General features: G+C 51.9%; 1 protein-coding gene across 5 annotated transcripts in view; it reads left to right on the top strand.

Annotated features, from left to right (window-relative positions):
* The window catches only part of OGDH (oxoglutarate dehydrogenase), a 65676-nt gene extending 52854 nt beyond the window's left edge, over window positions 1-12822 (top strand). For all 5 annotated transcript variants that reach the window (XM_058725664.1, XM_058725662.1, XM_058725665.1 and 2 more), the window contains 13 exons: window positions 5770-5949; window positions 6254-6406; window positions 6904-7006; window positions 7122-7250; window positions 7372-7522; window positions 7763-7890; window positions 7995-8173; window positions 8566-8637; window positions 8937-9065; window positions 9412-9484; window positions 11327-11490; window positions 11578-11732; window positions 11869-12822. In XM_058725664.1, the coding sequence (XP_058581647.1) occupies window positions 5770-5949; window positions 6254-6406; window positions 6904-7006; window positions 7122-7250; window positions 7372-7522; window positions 7763-7890; window positions 7995-8173; window positions 8566-8637; window positions 8937-9065; window positions 9412-9484; window positions 11327-11490; window positions 11578-11732; window positions 11869-11989 (1737 nt within the window). In that variant the 3' untranslated portion in view covers window positions 11990-12822. The remainder of the gene's footprint in view (window positions 1-5769; window positions 5950-6253; window positions 6407-6903; window positions 7007-7121; window positions 7251-7371; window positions 7523-7762; window positions 7891-7994; window positions 8174-8565; window positions 8638-8936; window positions 9066-9411; window positions 9485-11326; window positions 11491-11577; window positions 11733-11868) is intronic.
* Window positions 12823-20552: the final 7730 nt, after the last annotated feature.

Raw genomic sequence — 20552 nt, 5'->3', positions numbered from 1 at the left:
TTGTCACAGATGACAAGATTTCTTTCTTTGAGTTGTTTTTGGGGTTTTTTTTTTTATGTTTATTTATTTTTGAGAGCAGGAGGGGAGGGGCAGAGAGACAAGGATGGGCAGAGGATCAGAGGATAGGAAGCAGGCTCTGTGCTGTCAGCACAGAGCCTGATGCAGAGCTCAAATTCATGAACCTCGAGATCATGACCTGAGCCAAAGTGGGACACTTAACCGACAGAGCCACCCAGGCGCCCCTCCTTCTTTGATTTCCTAATAATTTTCCATTGTATATATATTACATCTTCTTTATCCATTCATCCATTGATGGCTACCTGGATTGTTTACGTGTCTTGGCTATTGTAAATAAATCTGCAGTAAACATAGGGGTGCATGTATCTTTTTGAATTAGTGATTTTGTTTTCTTCAGATAATACGCAGAAGTGGAATTACTGGGTCATAAGGTAGTTCCATTGTTAACTTTCTGAGGAACCTCAGTACTGTTTTCCGGAGTGACTGCACCAGTCTGCGTTCCCACCAGCAGTGAACGAGGGCTCCCCTTTCTCTGCATCCTCGCCAACACCTGTTGCTTCCTGAGTTGTTGATTTTCGCCATTCAGACAGGTGTGAGGTGGTATCTCATTGTGGTTTTGATTTGTATTTTCCTGATGATGAGTGATATGGAGCATGTTTTCATGTGTCTGTTGGCATCTGGATGTCTTCTTTGGGGAAATATCTGTGCAGATCCTCTGCCTGTTTTTTAATTGGATTGTTTTCTGCTGAGTTGTATCAGTTCTTAATGTATTTGGAGTATGAATCCCATATATACAATTTGATATACAGTTTGCAAATATTTTCTCTCATTCCATGGCTGCCTTCTCATTGTGGTAATGGTTTCCTTCGCTGTGCAGAAACTTTTAGTTTGATAGAGCCCCACTTGTTGATTTTTGCTTTTGTTTTCTTTGCTTTTTGTGTCATTTCCAAAAAGTCACTAAGACTAACATCCAAGAGCTTGCAGCCTGTGTTTTCTTCCAGGAGTTTTATGGTTTTCAGGCCTTACATTCAAGTCTTTGTTTTGAGTTTATTTTGTGTGTGATGGAAGAATGTGGTCTGGTTTCATTCTTTTGCATGTAGCCGTGCAGTTTTCCCAATGCCGTTTGTTGAAAAGACTGTCCTTTCCTCATTGTATATTTTTGGCTCCTTTGTCATAACTTAATTGACCATAGAGGCATGGGTTTATTTCTGGGCTCTCCATTCTGTCATTGGTCTATGTGTCTGTTTTTATGACAGGACCACTGTTTTGATCATTACACTTTGTAGTATCATTTGAAATCAGGGAATGTGGTGCCTCTAGCTTGGTTCTTCCTTCTCAATACTGTTTTGGCTCTTCGTGGTCTTGTAGTTCCATCTAAATTTTAGGATTTGTTGCTCTATTTCTGTGAAAAATGCCACTGGTATTTCTATAGGGATTGAGTTAAATTTGTAGGTGGCTTTGGGCAGTTTGGACATTTTAATATTTATTTTGCCAATCCATGAGCATGGTATATCTTTCTATTTGTGTCATAATCAGTGTCTTTCATCAGAATGTCCTCAGTTTCCAGAAGACAGGTCTCTCACCCCCTCTTTTATGTTTATTTCTGCAGACAGTGTCTCTTACTTCAGACATTTATTAAGCCCCACCCCCTCTTTCTGGGTCTCCAGCGGCACCAACGTCAGACATGTTGTTAGAGCCCACATTTCCTGAGGCTTTGTTCATGGTGCCCTTCAGTCTCTATTCCTTGAGATTTGGGGTGATCCCAAGGTCACTGATTCTTTCCTCTCTGCCCTGTTCCACTATACAGACCAATATTCAGGGTTTTCCCCCAATTTCCTTTACTTTTAAGTTCTAAACTTCCACTTAGTTCTCTTTATGTCTCCTGTGTCTTTGCTGAGAGCTTTTATTTTTTTCACGCATGCCAGGCATGTTCGTAATTTCATCGAAGTATTTTCCTGACATCTTTTGTGATGTCTTTGTGAGGTGATTCTAACGTGTGTCATCGTGGTGCTGACTGCCGATTGCTTTCTCTTATTCCATGAGGTTTTCCCAGGTGTTGGTGTAACATTCCACTGGTTTTCAAATGACATTGGGATGTTTTGAGCATTGTGTTGTGAGACTCCGATCTTACTTAAATCTTCTGTGAGGCCCACCTCCTAGGCATCTTGGGTGGGGGTGGGGAAGGGCCACGGTGTTTTCTGTGGGCTGGCTGCAGCAGGGTGGCGATTGTCTAATAGTGTCTTGGTCCTCTGGCTTTCCTGCCTGTGCCTGCTGGTGTTTTGTTTTTTGTTTTTGGGGGTTTTTTTAGTTTATTTATTTTGAGAGACAAGAGACCGTGCAAGCAAGAGAGGAGCAGAGAGTGAAAGAGAGAGAGGATCCCAAGCACGCTCTGCACTGCCAACACAGAGCCCAGCGAGGGGCTCGAACCCATGAACCCTCAGATCATACCTGAGCCAAAACCAAGAAGGCTGACACTTACCCAACTGAGCCACCCAGGCTCTTCCTGCTGGTGTTGCCAAGCAACCTGCTCCAGCACCCAGCCCAGGGTATAGGAGGAGACGTCCTGGGACCTGTCATTGAGTCACTCCTCGGGCCCTATGGTCCCTGGCTAGTCTGACTTCTGTCTACCTTCAGAGTTTTATGTTTACTCTACAGATAATGTCCTGGGGCTTCCATTGTCCTTGGTAGGAAGAATAGGGAAAGGTTCACCTCCTTCATCTTCCAGAAGTGCAAGTCCCTACGAGAACATTTCTTTTAAGTATAAATTCCATTTCTTTAGTATACATAGACTCTTCAGGTCTGTTTGTTCTTGAGTGAACTATGGTAATTTCTTTCATGTAAGTCGTACAATTACAATTTGTGTCCTTAGAGTTTGTGATGTTCTGTTATTAGCATCTGTCCTGGAATCCCTTATCTCATTCCTGATATTGATAATTCATGTCTTTTCTCTTTTTGTTTTCAATTGCTGTGGTTGTAGATTGGTTGTTGTTTCCAAAGGGACAGCTTTGGCTTCATTGCATTTTCTGTATTTTCCTGTTTTTCTAGTTCATTGATTTCTGCTCTTTGTTGTTCCTTTCCTTCTATTTGCTTTGGATTTAATGTAGCCTCTCTTCCTGGTTTGTTAAATCACTGGGGTGAAACCCTCCTTCTCTGCAATAGAAACATTTAATAACATTCCGATTTAAGAATCACGTTACACAAAAACGGTACAGGTAGGCCTTGGGTGTGTCAGACTTCTTGTGACAGAAAGCTAAGCATCCTGGTTGCACCTGTCTGAGGCTGGATCCAGGGGAGAGTGTCCTAGGATGGCAGTGTCTGGAAACTACCCTCCCAGGAAGCTGGGCCCGTGTAGCCCAGAAGATAGAAGGCCCAGGAAGCATGAGGGCTCCCTTCCTGTGAGCGAATGATTCACACAGCAAGAATGTGACGGCAGAGTCGGCACCATGGGTGCTAACAACCAGAAATCCGGTCTCAGTGGAGTGACAGGAAGAACTTCAGCAACCAGCTCTGTTCCAGCTGGGGACCAGCCTCAGGGCTGAGGGAGACAGGGCTCCAGCCAGGGCTGACCTCAGGGTCTCTGGCTCTCACACCAGCAGTTCCAGTCAGTGGGGTCTTCCCACTGGTGCCCTCACGATGTCTTTAAAGACATCGCTAATGCAACAAGACCAGACATGAAAATTTCCATCCCTAGATCAATGGGGAGCTGGTTACATAATTTATGGTGTACCCACATGTGTGTCATACGGCTTACGTGAATTAACGCATGAAAATTAATATACATGAAATGCTCAGAATAGTGCCTGGCCCACGAATAAGCACTGGCCTAAGTTATTGAAGTGATTAATACCACGCAGTGAAACTGTTTCAACTGTTTCATACACTGTTGAAATGACCTACAAGATCTGTTACGTGCAGAAAGGTATTGTGTGTAAACACCTATCTCCCTACGTCTGTGTGCATGCACACCCACAGAGCACACCGTCTCCACACACACGTGTGTGTGCCCACATCCGTATGTGCTTAAAGACACAGAAGCTAGTAACTGGCGGACATTGGGGTGGGGGGCAGCCGAGGGCCTGAGGTCTTAACCTTCCAGAGCAGTTTCCTTCCTGTGAGGCACTAGAGACGGCACGCATGCTGTGATCACTAACTCACCAGTCCCTGTGCTCATTTCCCAGGCGAGGAGACTGTGGAAGACGTGTCCATGAGAACTGTCATCAGTTAACATCCTCATCGGTTTCTATTTCTCATCTCTTTAGCTAGTGTGATAAAGGAGAGTATGTGAAAGCAACGTGTGATAAATGATGCCCAGTCTTCTGTAAGAGCTTCAGTTTAGCAAGGGTTTTCTTTAATCTCTTCACTGATTTTGATGCCACAGTTGATGGCGTGCGTGGGGTCGGTAAGATCTGTAGCAGGAGAAGTGGCTGCCGTCCTGGCCCTTGTCTTGCTAAGAACGTGCCTCAGATTCAACCTTCTAAAATTCTCTCCTGAGGAAGCCTTCGGGAGCTAAATATTTTTCTGTGTGTGTCAAAACCATGTTGGTACAAGAGTGGGAAATAAGCTATATGCCTGACGATAGAAGCCTTTGCATAACTTTTGGCAGAGCCGTAGGAGGCAGTGCCGTATAAGCATTAGAATATCTGATGTCTTAGAGAAAGAGTCCCCGTGCAGTGAGAGGAAGCACAGGGCACTCATTTGTGCTGGCAAGAGCGTGGGGCACAGACACGCATGCTCACACTTTTGAAGAGCAGTTTACTGCTGTTCGGAAATGTCCACAGTGCTCGCCCTGTGCCTCAGTTCTCCCTGCTGGGAGAGTTCGCACATGAAGTCCATGTTGCTGGACCAACCCTGTGTAAGAATGTGTCCCGCAACAGCGGATTGACCACAAGCCACCAACATAGACAAATGCCAGTGCCTCGGAAAACCGAGGAGGTGGGGAGCCTTCCAGATGAGACAAGACTGGCACGGGGTGATGTGCTGGATTGGACGCTGGACCGGGGGCAGAAAGGTGGGTCATCAGGCACAGTGTGTGTGGACACCGTGGGTCAGGTTACGTATTTAGGACATGGAACTGCTCAGGCTAGTGAGGGCATGTCCCTGTTTTAGGAAATGGGAATTCTACAACTCAACCCTGAATGCTTCAGGAGGAAAAGTGGGGGTTACGGTAAAGTTAGGGTTAGTTATTATAGGCTGTTAGAGAATAGCATTCAGAATTTTAAACATAGGTTACATGTGTACATGTGCAAAGAAAAACATCAAGATATTTCCACTGGCTGGTGGAAAGATACACAACTTTGTTTAACTTTTCATTTTTTTATACTGTTTTCCAAACTCTGTATATTGAACATGTATGAATTTTGTTCATAGAATAAGAAACAACAAAAAAATTTTTTAAAGACCTAGGGGTACCTGTGGGGCTCAGTCAGTTGAGTGTCTGACTTCGGCTTAGGTCATGATCTCACAGCTTGTGAGTTCGAGCTCCAGGTCGGGCTCTGTGCTGACAACTCGGAGCCTGGATCCTGCTTCGGATTCTGTATCTCCCTCTCTCTCTGCCCCTCCCCCGCTCACTCTCACGCGCGTGCTCTCTCTCTCTCTCAGAAATGAGTAAACATTAAAAAAATAAGGATGTAAATTTACAAATAAATAAATAAGTAACCCTAAACAGGTACTTGGGGTCCTGGTGGGGCTGGTGCAGCCGGGTGGCCACCAGCTGGTGGCGCTCTGCCCACCCTGCCTGGGTGTCCCTTGCAGATCGGCTTCACCACAGACCCGCGCATGGCCCGCTCCTCACCCTACCCCACTGACGTGGCCCGCGTCGTGAATGCCCCCATTTTCCACGTGAACGCGGACGACCCAGAGGCCGTCATGTACGTGTGCAAGGTGGCAGCTGAGTGGAGGAGCACATTCCACAAGGACGTGGTGGTGGACCTGGTGAGCCACCCCTGTCTGCGCCAGGGAGAGAAGGGCCGGGCTCCCTGGTGCAGGTTCGCCTTGCCGCTCCTCCCTAGAGCTCCCGAGGCTCCAGCCTGGGTGAGCCATGCCCGGGAAAGAAAGTAGCTGGGGTCTCATCCCAGGGTGTCCCCAGGTCACTCTTGTTCCATCTCCTGTGACAGAGCAACTCTGGTGTGAAGGAGACATAGACCCTAATTCTAGAGGAGGTGCACTGAGGCATCACACAGGAGTTGGGGGCAGGCGCTTGTGTGTTTCTGACACTGGCATCTTGGGCTGTGTCCAGGTGTGCTACCGGCGCAATGGCCACAACGAGATGGACGAGCCCATGTTCACGCAGCCACTCATGTACAAGCAGATCCGCAAGCAGAAGCCAGTGCTGCAGAAGTACGCGGAGTTGCTGGTGTCCCAGGGCGTGGTCAACCAGCCTGAGTACGAGGTGAGTATGAGGTGCAGCCGGCCGGAGGCCCCAAGTAAGAGCATGCGCAATATTTACAACTGTCACTTCTTGACTGTCCTGCGGCTGCAGGGAGCTCACAAAAGAGGTGGGTCCTGAGAGCCCGGGGGCGGGCGGGGGCAGGTAAAGGGCTTGTTGTGGATCTGGTCACTCCTGACAGGTTAAGAGAGGCCCGTGCCCATGCTCAGGGCACAGAGGCAGGAAGGGCTGGCTTTGGTGGCCGTGTGGAGGTCAGGGCTGGCGATGGGGTGGCGCGGCGGGCCTCCCCTCTCCCAGTGGTGCTAGAAGTCATATGAACTGGGCCAGTTTGCAAGGAAGCCAGCGGGGTGGGGGTGGGGGCTCCCCAGACTTGGAGAAGAAGGTGCTGGGCGTAGAAAAGGACGGCAGCTCCTCGCTGGCCTCTGAGTGGTTGTGCACACGGGGACCCTGGGGCCTGTTGTGCAGCTCCCCCAACAGCTGTGCTGTGCCCCGCCCTCCAGGAGGAGATCTCCAAGTACGACAAGATCTGCGAGGAGGCCTTCACCAGGTCCAAGGACGAGAAGATCCTGCACATCAAGCACTGGCTAGACTCCCCCTGGCCCGGTAAGCAGCGGGGACGTCACCATGCGCCCCTCACCCACCCCCACAGCGCCCCCAGGGCCCACAGTTTGGTTCCGGGACGGTGGTGGCTGTGCGTCAGCTGGGCCTCCCATCATAGGCTTCTTCACCCTGGACGGGCAGCCGAGGAGCATGACCTGCCCGCCCACGGGCCTGACAGAGGACATTCTGACGCACATCGGGAACGTGGCCAGCTCCGTGCCCGTGGAGAACTTCACCATTCATGGAGGTGAGGAAGCCTCTGCCCCCTGGGAGGCAAGTCAGGACCCCAGGGGCTGGGCCAGAGGAGACACCACAAGCTCTCATCACGAGGGGGTGTAACGGGCAGCTGGTGAGCGTCGTCTCTACAGGGCTGAGCCGCATCCTGAAGACACGTGGGGAGCTGGTGAAGAACAGGACCGTGGACTGGGCCCTGGCGGAATACATGGCTTTCGGCTCCCTCCTGAAGGAGGGTATCCACATCCGGCTGAGCGGCCAGGACGTGGAGCGAGGCACTTTTAGGTAACTGCGTGATCTCGTGGCCCCAGTGAAGTGCAGGGGACAGAAGGGGAGGGCCCTGGCATTTATCCTGAGAAGAAAATCACTGCTGGGAAGCAGCCATGCAGTCCCGTTGTTGGCCCAGACACACCCCTTCCCTGCTCCGATGGGGGCACTTCGGCTGAGAACGGGTTACTGCCTGGGTCTCCTCATGGGTCCAACGCCCTGCAACTCCCACGTCTACCCTGTGCTGTTCCACCCCAGCCACCGCCACCACGTGCTCCATGACCAGAACGTGGACAAGAAGACCTGCATCCCCATGAACCACCTCTGGCCCAACCAGGCTCCCTACACCGTGTGCAACAGCTCGCTGTCTGAGTACGGGGTCCTGGGTGAGTGCCACGGCCCTCAGGCCCAGCCCTTGCTGCCCCTGCCTGCCCACCTGTAGGCTCAGGTCCGCTCTCCTCCCTCCTCCCTCCTCCTCCGCGCTCTGCAGGCTTCGAGCTGGGTTTTGCCATGGCCAGTCCCAACGCCCTGGTCCTCTGGGAGGCACAGTTTGGTGACTTCCACAACACGGCCCAGTGCATCATCGACCAGTTCATCTGCCCAGGACAAGCCAAGTGGGTGCGGCAGAACGGCATCGTGCTGCTGCTGCCCCACGGCATGGAGGGCATGGTGAGTTCCCGCCCTCCCTCCTGCCCAGGGTGCAGTCTGCTTCCCCCTACCCCCCAGGGCAGGTGGTAGGTCCCATTCCACCTCTGGAGGGAAGCAGGGGTGCCGGTGCGGGTCACACCGGCTCAAACGCCCTGCCACCTCCCTGTCCCCGCCCTGGGCCTAGAAGGACTGTCCTCACTGCCGAGGCCCCACGGGAGGAGCCGTGTGGACCCAGGCTGTGGGCCCTGTCCTGACACAGAAGCACCCCTCCATGCTCTGGGGGCAGGAAAGGGGTCGAAATGCCAGCAGGTTGATGGAAGTTGGTGTTTTTCAGACCAGAAATGACCCAAGTCCGTTAAGGAAGAGACATTGCAAATACACCTTCTGCCTGTAACTTGTGTGTCTGGTTCCAGGGTCCAGAACATTCCTCTGCCCGGCCAGAGCGGTTCCTGCAGATGTGCAATGACGACCCGGACGTCCTACCGGTGAGTAGAGCACCCTGCCCCCACCCCCACCCCGGAGTGAGAGGCTCTGTCCTGCTGCTGTGGGTGCTGCCTCGGGGGCTGCAAGGAGCAGCTGTGCGCAGATGGGTTCAGGCAGATGCTGTAGAGGAAAGTTCTGGTGATTTCAGGACTGACGGAGGGAGGGAGGGAACAGGACACAGAACCCCAATGAGAGCGTGTGGCTGCTGCCAGAGCTCCTGGTGGGGTCCCCTCGTGCGCGCACCCTGCCAGGGCAGCCAAGGTGCCTGAGGCAGGGCTGGGGCCTCTCCCTCATGCTGCAGAACCTGGAGGAAGCCAACTTCGACATAAACCAGCTGTACGACTGCAACTGGATCGTCGTCAACTGCTCCACGCCCGGCAACTTCTTCCATGTGCTGAGGCGGCAGATCCTCCTGCCCTTCCGGAAGCCGGTCAGTCAGGGCGTCCCTGCCCAGAGGCCGGGCCTCAGGAGTCCAGGGCCCCTGCCCAGCAGGGGGATGGACCTGTGGGTAGGGGATAGTGGGTGCTACACCAGGCAGGGTCCCAGCGAGCGGGCTCCTGGGCGGGGTGTTAAAGGGGAAGTGGGTGTGAAGGACCCACAGTCCACAGAGCCTGGCTGTGGGTGGGGACCCCGAGGAGAGGCTGGGGGCCCAGGGCCAGGGTGCCGGCACTCAGCGCAGCTGGGAGAGTGGATGCGGGGCTCCTGGCCACACAGTGGGCCTCCCTCTGGACCCCATGGGGCCTGACCCATCACGGGCCTGTGCTCCTCCATTCCAGCTCATCATCTTCACCCCCAAGTCCCTGCTGCGGCATCCCGAGGCCAGAACCAGCTTCGACGAGATGCTCTCAGGTGGGTGTGCCGGGGGTGGGGTGGCGACGGTCTCCTGCGGTCGTTGCACACACACCAGTGAACGCGACGGCCCAGAAGCCAGAGTTTGCGCTTGGGTGTTTTGCCCCCGCCCCCGTCTGCAACCTTCGCCTGGGCGCCCCAGGCCTCCTTCAGAGGTGGCAGAGCAAGTCAGCTAAGACCTCCCCCACTCTGAGGAGGGGGACCTGCCATGAGACCCACAGAGACCCCAGGCCCCTGGGCCAGGCAGCTGCCTTCATCTTGAGTCGAGGTGAAGCCTCCCCAGTCTGTTTGAATCCCCCCAGACCCGGTGGCTACCACCCTGCTGCTGTGCCTGGGTCACCCGGTAGGGGCCCTGCACGCGGGTGCAGCTGCGCAGCTCATGTCCTCCTGTGTCTGGCCATTTGTGCTCCCGTCCTTGCCCCGCAGGCGTCACAGAGCAGGTGCCGGGACCATTTCTGCCCTGTGGCTGTTGACCTACCCTGTCTGGGCGGTCCGCTCGAGTGGACTGTTCATCCTTTGGTGCACATGGTGTTGCTCCCACGTTCGAGCAGTTGAGAGTGACGCTTCCATGGACGTGGGTGTACAGACGCCTCTTCTGGAGTCTGCTTTCCACTCACTCGGGCGCATCCCCGAGGCAGGGACCCACGTAATTCTGTTCGTGGGATTTTGAGGAACTGTTGTCCACAGCAGCTGCGCCATCTCACATTCAGCCCGCCAGAGCTCGTCTCTACACTTGTGTGACAGTGATGCTGAGCCCCCTCACGCACGTCTGCTGGCTATCTGGGCGTCCACTTTGGATAAGCATCTGTGCGTGGTTTCGCCTGAGTTTGAGTTAGGCTGTTTGCCTTGTTGAATTGTGGTTCTTGGTGTGTGGAGGTTACTACGGAATAGCAATAAGCCTGACCCCCAGAACACGTGTCTTCATTCACTTGTGTCTTCAGTGCTTTTCAGCAGCACCTTACAGTTTTTATCCCAAGTCCTCACCGTCTCCAGTTATCCCGTTGATGCTGGTGCACATGGGCTTTCTTGTTCGTGTTTGGATTAGTTGTTGTTAGTCTGCAGAAATGCAACTGAGCACTGAGTATGGACGTTTTTATCCTGCAACTTTGCCGGGTTGGTTTATTCTAATCTCTAGGGTTTTGGCCATCTACACACCGATTGTTTTACCTTTTCCTTTTCCAGTTCAGAGACCTCTCATTTTCCTTTCTCCCCTCACTGGTCTGGCTGAGACTTCCAGCATGAGGTTGGGCAGGAGTGGTGGCCGTGGGCGTCCTTGTCTTCTTCCTGGTCTTAGAGGAAGAGCTCTGTCACCCCCAAGTCTGGTGCTCGTGGTGGGCTTTTTGTATCTGGCCTATATTCCACAGGCAAAGTTCCTGTAGCACGATTGTGCATGTGTCATGTGTGTATCACTAAGTGAGACCCTTTTCTGGATGCCCCTTCCAGAGGGCAGTCTGGTTCTCCTGGCCGGGCCAGCGCTGGAAAGCTGAGTATGTGTTCCAGCTGTGCAGAAGGTTCGGTGTTTGTACCTCGTGGGGAATCTGAGCCGAGTGAGCAGAGTTCGTTGCCCTCCTGTTGGGAGGAAGGAACCGGTGTTGCTTGCTGTCTGGGGCTGGCCTTGCCTACTATGCACTGCACACGATGTGCTTCTCAAGGCGCTCTGGGTCCGGAGCGATTCCAGGGCCCCCTCCCCCAGGCTGGTGCTCATTCAGAGCTGGTGTTCGGAGCTGGTGTTCTCGCGTGGCTGCCCCGGGGGCCCGGCTCCTGCACGAGCAGCAGCAGCGGGCCCTGGGTGCCCTCGGCCAGGTCCTGAGAGGACCCCCGGCCATGGGGATTCTCTTGTAGGAACCAACTTCCAGCGGGTGATCCCAGAAGACGGCCTGGCGGCTCAGAACCCAGCAAACGTCCAGAGACTTCTCTTCTGCACCGGCAAGGTGTACTATGACCTCACCCGCGAGCGGAAGGCCCGGGGCATGGCCGAGCAGGTGGCCATCACCAGGATCGAACAGGTGGGGGAAGATGGCACTGCAGTGGGGGCCAGCATCCCTCCTTGCCCGAGGCCCCATCCCCTCTGACGGGAACCCTTCATTCCGCAGTTGTCCCCGTTCCCCTTCGACCTGCTGCTGCAGGAGGTGCGCAAGTACCCCAACGCTGAGCTGGCCTGGTGCCAGGAGGAGCACAAGAACCAGGGCTACTACGACTATGTGAAGCCGCGGCTGCGCACCACCATCAGCCGTGCCAAGCCAGTGTGGTGAGCAGGGGTTGGGGGCGGCCCTGGGAACTGGCTGCCTTGGGGGCAATGGGGGCGGGGCCTGGGAGCTGGCTCAGCGGGGGCTGGGGCTCTGGGCTCACTGTGCCCCCACGGTACCCCCCCCTCCCCCCCGCAGGTACGCTGGCCGGGATCCAGCCGCAGCTCCGGCCACTGGCAACAAGAAGACCCATCTGACAGAGCTGCAGCGCCTCCTGGACACGGCCTTCGACCTGGACGCCTTCAAGAACTTCTCGTAGACGCTGCCCAGGCCGCCTGAGCCGCCACCCTCCACGCCACGGCCGCCCCTCGCTTCTCCACTAAAGAATAGTGCCTCAGCGCTGTCCGCATCTCTGCTGTCCACCGCACCGCACACCCTGTCCCGCTTAACGTTAGGCTGCTATACCCCCAGTGCTTGGCCACCCCCCAGGCCAGATCCCCCCAGGCGCCGCGACTTCTGTCCGGCTGAGCATCCCGCGTGGAGAGGGGCCTTTGCAGGTGTCCCAGGAGGGTCTGCCGTGCCCCGGCCCTCTCGCACTGCAGGCCCAGCCTCACGCCACCCACCCCAACCCCCAGAGCGGCGGGAGAGGGCAGGGCTCCACTGGGGCCCCCACTGCGTGGTGAACCGAGGCACTGGGTGGGGCTGCGGGCGGGAGGTGGCCTGCATCTGGCCTGGCACAGAAAAGGCGGGTCCGCTCTCTGCAGCATCCACTTCTGGCCCTCGAGAGGGGCCTGGGCCACTTGTGGGGCCCGTGCACACTGCACCCACCTGGGGCCAGGCCACACCCAGGCCACAGGATGCAGGGCTCTGGGCCAGGCCAGGACGTGGCCACTGCCTGCCCCCCGCACACACACCCGCCCCCTCAGCCCACCCTCGTGTCCCGCTTCTCCCAATGCCAACGCTGTGGAGACGGAAGCGGTCTTGTCTGGGCCGTGCCGTAACCGGTCAGGGGGTACAGGAGGTCCGGGGCCAGGGGCGGCTCCCCTCACCCGTCACAGGGACAAATCTGATTTATTTATTTTGGTTAAAAAAACAAAAACAAAAACAACTTGGCATTGCATTTGGCTTGACCCATAAACGAAGTTACCCTCAGGCCGTCTGTGTGTGGTTCTGTTACCCCCCCACCCCCCCCACCCCCATCCTGCCGTGGAAGCAGCCTCTCACTGCATGGCCCTGTGTCACAGGTACAGATTGTGCCCGGTGGCCCCTCCTTAGACCCCGGGCTGGTCGGCCTGCTCCCCGATGAGTTTGTGCCCCTAGACAACCTCTGCCAGGGAACCAGCCATGTGTGCAGAACCCCCGGGGCCCGGTGTCCCCTCTTGACAAGAGCCCCACCATCTTGGGCTCACAGCACACCATCCTCTTCCTCCTGGGGGGTCAGCAGGTTCCAGCACTGAGCGAGCTCAGGGAAAGGCCTGAGTGTGGACACGGGCTGACGGCCACCCCATCTTCTAGGACACACTTGGGTCCCTTGTTCTTGAAGCCTCTTGGAATCTCTTCGTGTTGTCCCGTGTGCTCCCTGTGGCTTGGCCGTGGGTCCTCCAGCCCTGTTGTGACTGGCCACACAGGCGGAGCTGGGTGTGGGGTCAGGACAACAGGACCAGCAGGGCGCTGCATCTGATGGAGTCAGCAGGGTGGATCAGGGTTAAAGGAGGCAAAAAATGAGAGGCAGGAGCCCCTTCCCTTCCCTGGGGTCCCCTCTCCACTTGCTGCAGCCTGGGAGGCCTGCGGTGAAGGAATGTCGCCTCTGGATGCCACCACCTTGTGGTTGGCGCGTAGAGTGAGAGCCGCTGGGGGGCGCTTTGACGAGGCACTGCTTAGACCTCACTGGGCAGCTGTCTGCTCACCCTTTGGTCGCCCCTACCTCTGCGTGAAAGAAGAGCATCCTGCCTGCTCCGACAGGGCTTTGGGGAGGGTGAGTGTGAGTATGCACCTGCTGAGGGGTGTTTCTGGACAGAGAGGCGCTTCGGACACCTGCACCAGCTTGAAACCTTGCTGTGCTGGGGGGCCTGGACCCGAGGGGGCTGCAGCCCCAGGACAGGTGACCTGGGCAAGGAGGAGGTTGGTGGTGGGGGGGGGGGGGGTGGCCCAGGTGCGGCTGACGCCTGACCCATCTTAGGCAGGTATGGGGTAAGGTGCCCACCCAACTTCTCCAGTGGAAATAGAGGGAATTGGAATCAATGTGGAACCTATTTCTGCCCTAAATTAGGTGGGACAGTGAGCTCCGCCCCCCCACCCCCCACCGTCAGCTAGTATTCAGTTGGGCCCAGACCCAGCAGAACAATAGAAAACGGTCTGGGGCCACACTGCCCACACCCCCACCTCAAGTTCCCACTGTCCCTTCAGAGCCCATGTCACATAACCCCCCATCTCCCAGCCCTGATGACCTCATCACCTCAGAGTCCTTTTCTTTTTCTTTTCTTTCTCTTAATGTTTATTTACTTTTGAGAAAGCAAGAGACAGTGTGAGCGGGAAAGGAGAGCGAGAGGGAGACACAGAATCGGAAGCAGGCTCCAGGCTACAAGCTGTCAGCACAGAGCCTCACGCGGGGCTCAAACCCACAAATCACGAGATCATGACCTGAGCTGCAGTTGGACGCTCAACTGACTGAGCCCCCCAGGCGCCCCATCAGGGCCCTTTTCTTAATTGAGAGGTAATTGATACATGCCGTTATAGTCCAGGTGTATGACGTGGTTCCATGTTACTAGCATCTGTACCATACATACTTACAATTAGTTTTTCTTATGACAAGAACTTTTCAAACTTACTCCCTTAGAAACTTTCAAATACGCATTAACTACAACCACTGTGCTGTGCGCTGTACCCCAGAGCTCGCTCACGGTGTAAGGAAATGTGTCCCTTGTGACCCCCTGCGCCCAGGGCCCCCCTTTCACTGCCCCAGCCTGTTAGCCCCTGTGTGCCTGGGATAACCACCCGGCCTCAACCCCTCCCTCTCCCCGTCCCCCCGTCTGCTGGGGTCAGATGGGCAGGCAGAGGCCCCGTCTCCCCAGCCCAGGGTCCCCCTGCCTTTGGTGGCCCTTGGCTTGGACACACGGCCCCAGGGTGTTCCTGCCGTCTCCCTGGTCGGCTGTGGCCACCCGAGGGAGTCTCGGGCTGTGCTCTCCCCTCTGTGCTGGGACCTTCTTCACCTTGGGAGTGAGGGGGTTCAGATTTCCTGCTGCCTCCTTGGCTCCGGATCACGATTAGCCTTAAGAACGGGGTTTGGCAGCCCCAAATAGGGACATTTATTTCTTCCTTTCCAATAGACATGGTTTTTATTCCCTTTTCTTGCCTTGTCACACAGGCCGGAGTCACGTCACCACGCTGGACAAGGGCCGTGACAGCAGATGGCTTGCTTTGCTTTCAGTCAGGGAGAAAGAGCTCAGTCTTTCAGCATTAAGTATGATGTTAGCCGCAGGTGCTTTGTAGACTTCTTTATCTGGTTAGGAAGTTCCCCTCTGTTTTTATTTTTCTGGGAGTTTTTATCCTAAATGGTGTTGAATTCTGTCAAATGCTTTACCGACAGTGATGGACACAATCATGTGATTTTCCTTCATTAGTCTGTCATGTTGGTTGGTTTTTGAACATTGAACTGTCCTTGGATCCCTGGATGAACCTCTGCTTGGTCACGATGTGTGATGTCTTTTATACATTGATAATATTTTGTTACGGACGCTCTTCCATGAAGATTCTATTCTCTATGCAGCTATCAATCTATAGCTTCTTTGAGTCCGTTCTGCGTTCTTTACCAGTCTTGCTAGGGATTGGCCAACATTATTGATCTTTTCAAGAAACCAGATTTTTGTTTCATTAATTTTCTCTACTTAGCTTTTCTGTTTCTGGTTCACTGATTTATAGTCTTTATTATTTATTCCTCTACTTGCTTTGGGTTTATCTTGCTCTTTTTCTAGGTTCTTGGGTGAGAGTGTAGGTTATTAAATTGAGACTTTTCTTCATCTCTAATTAATGCATTTACTTCCATAGATTTCCCTGTCAGCACTGCTGTTAGCTGTGGCTCGCAAATTTTGATATGTTGTATTTTTTCATTTTCATTGAATTTGATACATTGAAAAAGTTTTCCCTTGAGACTCCCTCTCTAAAACATGTGTTGCTTCCTGTTCTCTTTCTGTTATTGATTGCGTTGATTCCATTGTCCCTAGAGAAAGGCACTCTATATGACTTCAGTTGTGTCAAATTCACTGAGATTTGTTTTATGGCCCATGATATGGTCCATCTTGGTGTGTGTTCCATTGGCACTTGGAAGGAATGTGCATTGGGCGAAGTGTCTCGTCAATATCTATTAGATCCTGTTGGTTGATGGTTGTTGACTCCTTCTACATCATGATGGATTTTCTCTCTAGTTTTCCATAGTTGTTGAGAGAGAGATGGTGAAATCTCCAAGTACAGCTGTGGTTTCTCATTTTCTTCTTTCGTTCTTAGTTTTTTGTTCACTTATTTTGTAGCTTTGTTGTTTGGTACATGGACATTTAGGATTGCTGTGTCTTCTCGGTAGATTGGTCCTTTTTTCATTTATGACTCCATTAATTCTCTCTACTCTGAAGTCTACTTTATCTGATGATAATAGAGCCACCTCTGCTTTTCTTTGCTTAATATCTCCAGGTATATGCATATCTTTATCTTTTTCCATTCTTTTACTTTCAACCTGTCTATAAGTTATTTTTTAAGTGAGAGTCTGGTAGACAGCATGTAATATTTATCCATTCTTCCAATCTTTATCTTTTAATTGGTATATTCAGACCATTTACATTTAGTGTAATTGTTACTATGTCAGAGCTTAAGTATGCCATGTTATTTTTTTTTTTTTTTTTTTTTTTTTTTGGGACAGAGAGAGACAGAGCATGAACGGGGGAGGGTCAGAGAGAGAGGGAGACACAGAATCGGAAACAGGCTCCAGGCTCCGAGCCGTCAGCCCAGAGCCTGACGCGGGGCTCGAACTCACGGACCGCGAGATCGTGACCTGGCTGAAGTCGGACGCTTAACCGACTGCGCCACCCAGGCGCCCCTATGCCATGTTATTTTTAATTTCTGTTTGTTCTTCCTGTTTTTAATTTCTTTTTTTTTTTTTTTTTAATTTTTTTTTCAACGTTTTTTATTTATTTTTGGGACAGAGAGAGACAGAGCATGAACGGGGGAGGGGCAGAGAGAGAGGGAGGCACAGAAGCGGAAACAGGCTCCAGGCTCTGAGCCATCAGCCCAGAGCCTGACGCGGGGCTCGAACTCACGGACTGCGAGATCGTGACCTGGCTGAAGTCGGACGCTTAACCGACTGCGCCACCCAGGCGCCCCATCCTGTTTTTAATTTCTATCCTTTTTTTCTTGCCTTTCTGTGAACTACCATGTTTTTTATAATTCCATTTTTATTTATCTGTGGTGTTTTTGACCACTGGTATTTGTCTATGGTATAGCTTCTTAGTGGTTGCTGTAGGTATGACATAATGTGTACGTTACTTGTCACAGTCTATTGGAGTCATCATTTTAACAGTTCAAGTAAAGTGCAGAAAATGTATTTCCCGGGGTGCCTGGGTGGCTAGTCGGTTGAGCGTCCGACTTCAGCTCAGGTCATGATCTCACAGTTTGTGGGTTCGAGCCCCACGTCGAGCTCTGTGCTGACAGCTCAGAGCCTGGAGCCTGCTTTGGATTCTGTGTCTTCCTCTCTCTCTCTGTCCCTCCCCCACTTGTGCTCTCTCTCTCTCAAAAATAAATTAAAATGGTAAAAAAAATTTTTTTAGAAAATGTAGTTCCCTGTACATCCCTTTACCCTTTCCACTTAAAATATAATCGCCCTAAATATTTCCTTTGTGTACATTTAGAACCACATCAGACAGTGTTATAAGTTCTGCTTCAACCACCAAACACAATTTAGAAGACCCAGTTCTATTTTACTTAAAAACATGGTTTGCTGTCTGTGTTGTTTTTTCCTTTCTGATGGTCAGACGTGCTTTCTTTTATCATTTCCCTTCTGTTTAGAGAACGTGTTTCAGCTATTCTTTTAGGGTAGGTCTGCCGCTGACAAATCTCTTACTTTCCCTACATCTGAGAATGTATTGGCTGCCTCTTCATTCATTGAGAATATTTTTGCTGCTTTTGCAGTTCTTTTCTTTTAGTGTTTGGAAATGTGTCACTTCCTTCTGGCTTCCCTGGTTTCCAATGAGAAATCCTGTCACATTAATTGTCCTGCTGCATGGAACAGTGTTTCTCAGTCTTTAGTTTTTAAAGTTTGCTTATGATATGTCTCGGCATAGGTCTCTTTGGGTTTATCCCCTCTAGGACTTGCTCACCTTCTTGAAGCTGTATGTGTTTGCCTTTCGTCATATTTGGAGTGTTTTCAGACACTATTTCTTTAGGTGCTCTTCCAGCTGCCCTCTTTCTCCTCTCCTTCCAGGACGCTGATAAAAACAAACGTTAGATCCTTTGTTCTTGTCCCACAAGTCCCTGAACTCGGTTTTGTTTCGTTTTTCCAGTCAGTTTCTCTCTGTTGTTCAGACTGGGTTCATTTCTGTTGTTCTGCCTTCCAGCTGTGCCATCCTCTGCCCTCTCCATTCTGCCGGCAAGCCCACCCATTGAGTTTTTAAATTTCAGTTATGGTGTTTGTACTTGTAAATTTTCCACTTGGCTCTTCTTCATACCTTCTATTTATTGAGGCTGTTTCTTAAATTTGTTCCAAGAGTGTTCATAAGTGTGTGTTGAAGCATGTTCACGATGGTGGCTTTAAAATCTCTGTCAGGGGCGCCTGGGTGGCGCAGTCGGTTAAGCGTCCGACTTCAGCCAGGTCACGATCTCGCAGTCCGTGAGTTCGTGCCCCGCGTCAGGCTCTGGGCTGATGGCTCGGAGCCTGGAGCCTGTTTCCGATTCTGTGTCTCCCTCTCTCTCTGCCCCTCCCCCATTCATGCTCTGTCTCTCTCTGTCCCAAAAATAAAAAAATAAAATAAAATCTCTGTCAGATAATTCTAACATTTCTTTCACTTTGGCGTTAGCATCTATTGTCTTCTTAAATATGAAGTTCATGAGACCGAGCCCCACATCAGGCTATCAGTGCAGAGCCCACTTTAGATCCTCTGCTTCCCTCTCTCTCTGCCCCTCCCCTGCTCACGGTCTCCCTCTCTCTCTCTCAAAAGTAAATAAATACCGGGGTGCCTGGGTGGCTCAGTTGGTTAAGCATCCGACTTCAGCTCAGGTCATGTCATGATCTCATGGTTTGTGAGTTCCAGCTCTGCATCGAGCTGACAGTGTGGATCCTGCTTGAGATTCTCTCTGTCTCCCTCTCTCTCTGCCCCCCGCCCCCGCCCTGCTCATTCTCTAAATAAGTAAATATTTTTAATTTTTTTTATGTTTTTTTTATTTATTTTTGAGACAGAGAGAGACAGAGCATGAGCAGGGGAGGGGCAGAGAGAGGGAGACACAGAATCCGAAGCAGGCTCCAGGCTCCAAGCTGTCAGCACAGAGCCCGACATGGGGCTTGAACTCACAGACCGTGAGATCATGACCTGAGCCGAAGTCGGACGCTTAACTGACTGAGCCACCCAGGCGCCCCAGTAAGCAAATATTTTTTAAAAAAAGAGACATAAATGTAAGAGCTAAAGTTATCAACTGTTAGAAGAAAACATTAGTATAAACCTTTGTGACCCTGAATTAGGCAATGAGTTTTTTATATATGATACAAAAAGCATAAATAACAAATATATATTAGACATCATTTTAAAAATTGTAAGTCAATAGACACCATCAAGAAAGTAAAAAGGCAACTCAGAGTGAAAGAAAATATTTACACATCATCTATCTGATAAAGGACTTGTGTCTAGAATATATAAAGTATTCCTACAACTCGATAAAACAACGAATTAAAGTATAGAAATAGGTAATGGGCACATTAAAGATGTTCAACATCATTAGTCATGAGGGAAACGCAAGTCAAAACCACAATAGGGGGCGCCTGGCTGGCACCGTTGGAAGAGCTTGTGACTCTTGGTCTCAGGGGTCATGAGTTTGAGCCCCATATTGGGCATAGAGGTTACTTTAAACACACACACACACACACACACACACACACACACACACACACAATGAGGGGCGCCTGGGTGGCTCAGTCAGTTGAGCGTCCGGCTTCAGCTTAGTTCATGAGCTCATGGTCTGAGTTTGAGCCCTGCGTCGGGCTCTGTGCTGACAGCTCAGAGCCTGGAGCCTGTTTCAGATTCTGTGTCTCCCTCTCTCTCTGTTCCTCCCCTGCTCGTGCTCTGTCTCTTTCTCTCTCTCTCTCTCTCTCTCTCTCTCTCTCTCAAAAATAAATAAAACATTTAAAAAAATTACAAAGAAAAAAAACCACAATGAGATGCCACTTCACATTCACTAGTATGACTATAGTGAGTAAGACACAGGATGTGGAAAAACTGGACCCCTCGTGCACTAGTGGGAATGTAAGATACTGTGGAAGACAATCCAGTGGCGCCTCACGTGCTAAACCTAGAGTTCTCGTATGACCCACAACATGTCCACACAGAAACGTGTACGTGCATTACTCATAATAGCCAAAGGGCAGAAACAATCCAAATGCCCCTTAACCGATGGGTACAAAGGCCTGTCCATCCACGTGACAAGCAGTCCTCGGCCTCAAACAGGAGTGCGGTCTTGCAACAGCGCGGCAGAACCTGGGAACAGTAAGTGAGGCGGCCAGATAGGAAAGACCGCATGCCATGTGATACCGTAGGTAGGAAATGTTCAGAGCAGTCAAATTCAAGGGGACAGAAAGTAGACGGCTGGTTGCCAGGGGCTGGGGGAGGCTTGGGGAGTGAGCGCCCGGGAGCGGG

The sequence above is a fragment of the Neofelis nebulosa genome, chromosome 4 (assembly GCF_028018385.1).
Source record: "Neofelis nebulosa isolate mNeoNeb1 chromosome 4, mNeoNeb1.pri, whole genome shotgun sequence".
Classification (NCBI taxonomy): Eukaryota; Metazoa; Chordata; class Mammalia; order Carnivora; family Felidae; genus Neofelis; species Neofelis nebulosa.
The sequence above is the reverse complement of the archived record's forward strand: the minus strand, read 5'-3'. Positions and strand labels throughout refer to the sequence as shown.